General features: G+C 41.7%; 1 protein-coding gene across 1 annotated transcript; it reads left to right on the forward strand.

The window, feature by feature from the left end:
• Positions 1 to 1,122: 1,122 nt before the first annotated feature.
• LOC308078203 (chemerin-like receptor 1) lies at positions 1,123 to 2,223 on the forward strand (the record flags this gene model as incomplete). Its single annotated transcript, XM_080419328.1, has 1 exon — positions 1,123 to 2,223. The coding sequence occupies one exon, from the start codon at positions 1,123 to 1,125 to the stop codon at positions 2,221 to 2,223; it is 1,101 nt and encodes a 366-aa protein (XP_080275454.1).
• Positions 2,224 to 2,607: the final 384 nt, after the last annotated feature.

A 2,607-nucleotide genomic window follows, 5' to 3' on the forward strand; every position in this document is an offset into this window, starting at 1 on the left:
TATGGTATTTATTTATTTGTTTGACCAGTAGCGGAGGGAGCTATAAATATGGAGTCAGATCAGTCTCATAATTAATAAATCCACAAGTCCTGGTTTGAATCCACACAGGGTGATTTTTGAATAAACAAGTTCTGGTCTGCAAGTGTTTTTCGGATCAGCACTACAAATGCTATGCTTCAGGTTTGTGTTTCAAATACACAGTATCAAATGCTCTGCTTCACTATGTGATCTAAATCCACAATTCCAGATGCTCTGCTTCACAAATATAATTCTCTATTTATATCCAAATCCCTCAATTTACAAATGCACACTTGATTAACTTTGCAAATAAAAAAATCATATTACAAATGAAAAAGTAATCTACACATTTGTTCCCACGCACGGCATATAAATCCACCATTCATGCAAATCGGTTCATGTCCATTTACACACTAATTATCTGTGGCGAAACTCCTCTGTGCGTTTGTGAATCTTTTTGAGACTGCCCTGATGTTGGGCGTAGACGAACGTTGTCATTGGCTGATGAATCTGTCAATCAAAATCATGATTCTGATTGACAGGTTCATCAGCCAATCAGACGGGTTCGCTTTCAGCTAATCATCAAGTCTTTTTACATGTTCTCTGCCAATCAAATGAGACATGGGTAACTGCAGGCAAAGATGGCAAAGATAGATATAATTAAATATAGGCTACTCCATACTACATTATATTATTATATTCAAGTTTTTGGGCGTGTTTACACCAAGAGGTGACTGGTCTTTTGAAGTCTGTGATCAGTCAGATTTTTCATATTCTATTCCAGTTGGCCATTACTGACTTCCTAAATTTGCGGGCCCTGGGTATTCAAACCGGCCTGGCGGAGTTACTTTTGTAGTCGGTCGTGTGATTTGTTTTGTAATCCCTGAATCCACAGATGGTTGGACTTCACAAGCTACTCAGCTATAATACAGTCACGTTATAACACGCAAATGGGAAATAAAAAGCAAGTTGTCTCAAGTTGGGACCTATGTAGTTCAGTTTGTTACATATAGTATTTAGGCCATTATACTTACTGGGTGCTAGAGGTAATAGCACATGGTTAAAAAATGTATTTATTTAATTTGTTATTTGGGTTTTAGGACAATGATTATGAACACAGCTGCTGACGATCCCGATAAAGAGCTGGATATGTCTGGTGGGAATGGCTCTGACTACAAGGATGAACACGCTGAAAAAGCCCTCAAGATCGCGTCCCTCCTCATTTTCAGCCTGGTCTCGGTACTCGGCGTGTTGGGGAACGGTGTTGTCATCTGGGTGACGGGCTTCAAAATGAAGAAAACCATCAACACCGTTTGGTATCTCAACCTTGCTGTGGCCGACTTCCTCTTCACAGCGCTCCTGCCCCTGAGAATCACAGAAACAGCTCTGGACAGCCACTGGCCTTTTGGCCAATTCATGTGCAAACTGAACTTTACCGTTCTCTCCATCAACATGTCCGCCAGCATCTACATTCTGATGGTCATCAGTGTTGACAGATGTGTATGTGTGGTGTGGCCAGTGTGGGCCCAGAACCACCGCAGCGTCAGAAAGGCGTCTTGTGTGATTCTGGGTGTCTGGGTGATGGCCTTGGCTCTCAGTTCCCCTTACTTCATCTTTATGGACACACAACCCTCCTCTCATGATAAGGACATCATCTTGTGCATAACCACCTATGGACTCACCAATGACTTCAGTTCATCCGCCATGCAGATGAAAGCAATTCGAGGTGGGGCCATGGTCATCACTTGCTTTCTCCTGGCATTCGTGGTCCCTTTCACCGTCATCGTCTCCTGCTATTCTGTCATCAGCTACCGGCTCAGGAGGAATCGCTCGCTGGCCAGCCAATCAGGTCGCCCCTTCAAAATTATGGTAGCTGTTATCACTGCATTTTTCCTTTGCTGGGCCCCCTTTCACATCATGATACAAATTAAGTTGGTGAACCGCATTGTGGCAGAGCAGAGTGAAACACTGAATCATGTGTTCACCATCGGGTATCCCATAGCTGTCTGCCTGGGATCTCTCAACAGCTGCCTGAATCCACTGTTGTACGTGTTCATGGGTCGGGATTTCAAGGATGAAGTTCGCAAACTGTCTATCCTAAAAGTGCTGGAGAACGCCTTCACTGAAGAGCTGCCTCAGACCAACACTTCCACAAACTCAGGGATCACCAGTCAAGAGACTGCCGTGTCTGAGACACAGCTTTAGGGTTATCTTTGAATGTACTTTAAATCATACAACTGTAAATGGCATTTTTTTCTCAGTACATTCTCCAAGATTGTAACGATGATGAAACATATCCAAAATAATATGTTGAAGTTAGAGTTTTAAAACCTGTATTGTTTTTGGGTTCTCTTTGACGTGCTTCTTTTGACTAATGGTTTTCTTTTCTTTTCTTTTTCCCTCTCCGTTTCTCCCCTCATTTTTCTTTTTGTCCCTATAATAATAAAGTTGATTCTTCATTCTCTTGATTCAGGTGGGAGTTTGTAATTGTAAAAAGCATTTTAATCCGATCGGTGGCCATTTTCTCCGAATTTTAAAACAAAAGAAAAACATGTTTATCTTCTTTTTTTGTTTTGAAGATTGAATTAT

Source organism: Gymnoscopelus braueri, assembly GCF_963280865.1.
Source record: "Gymnoscopelus braueri genome assembly, chromosome: 22".
Classification (NCBI taxonomy): Eukaryota; Metazoa; Chordata; class Actinopteri; order Myctophiformes; family Myctophidae; genus Gymnoscopelus; species Gymnoscopelus braueri.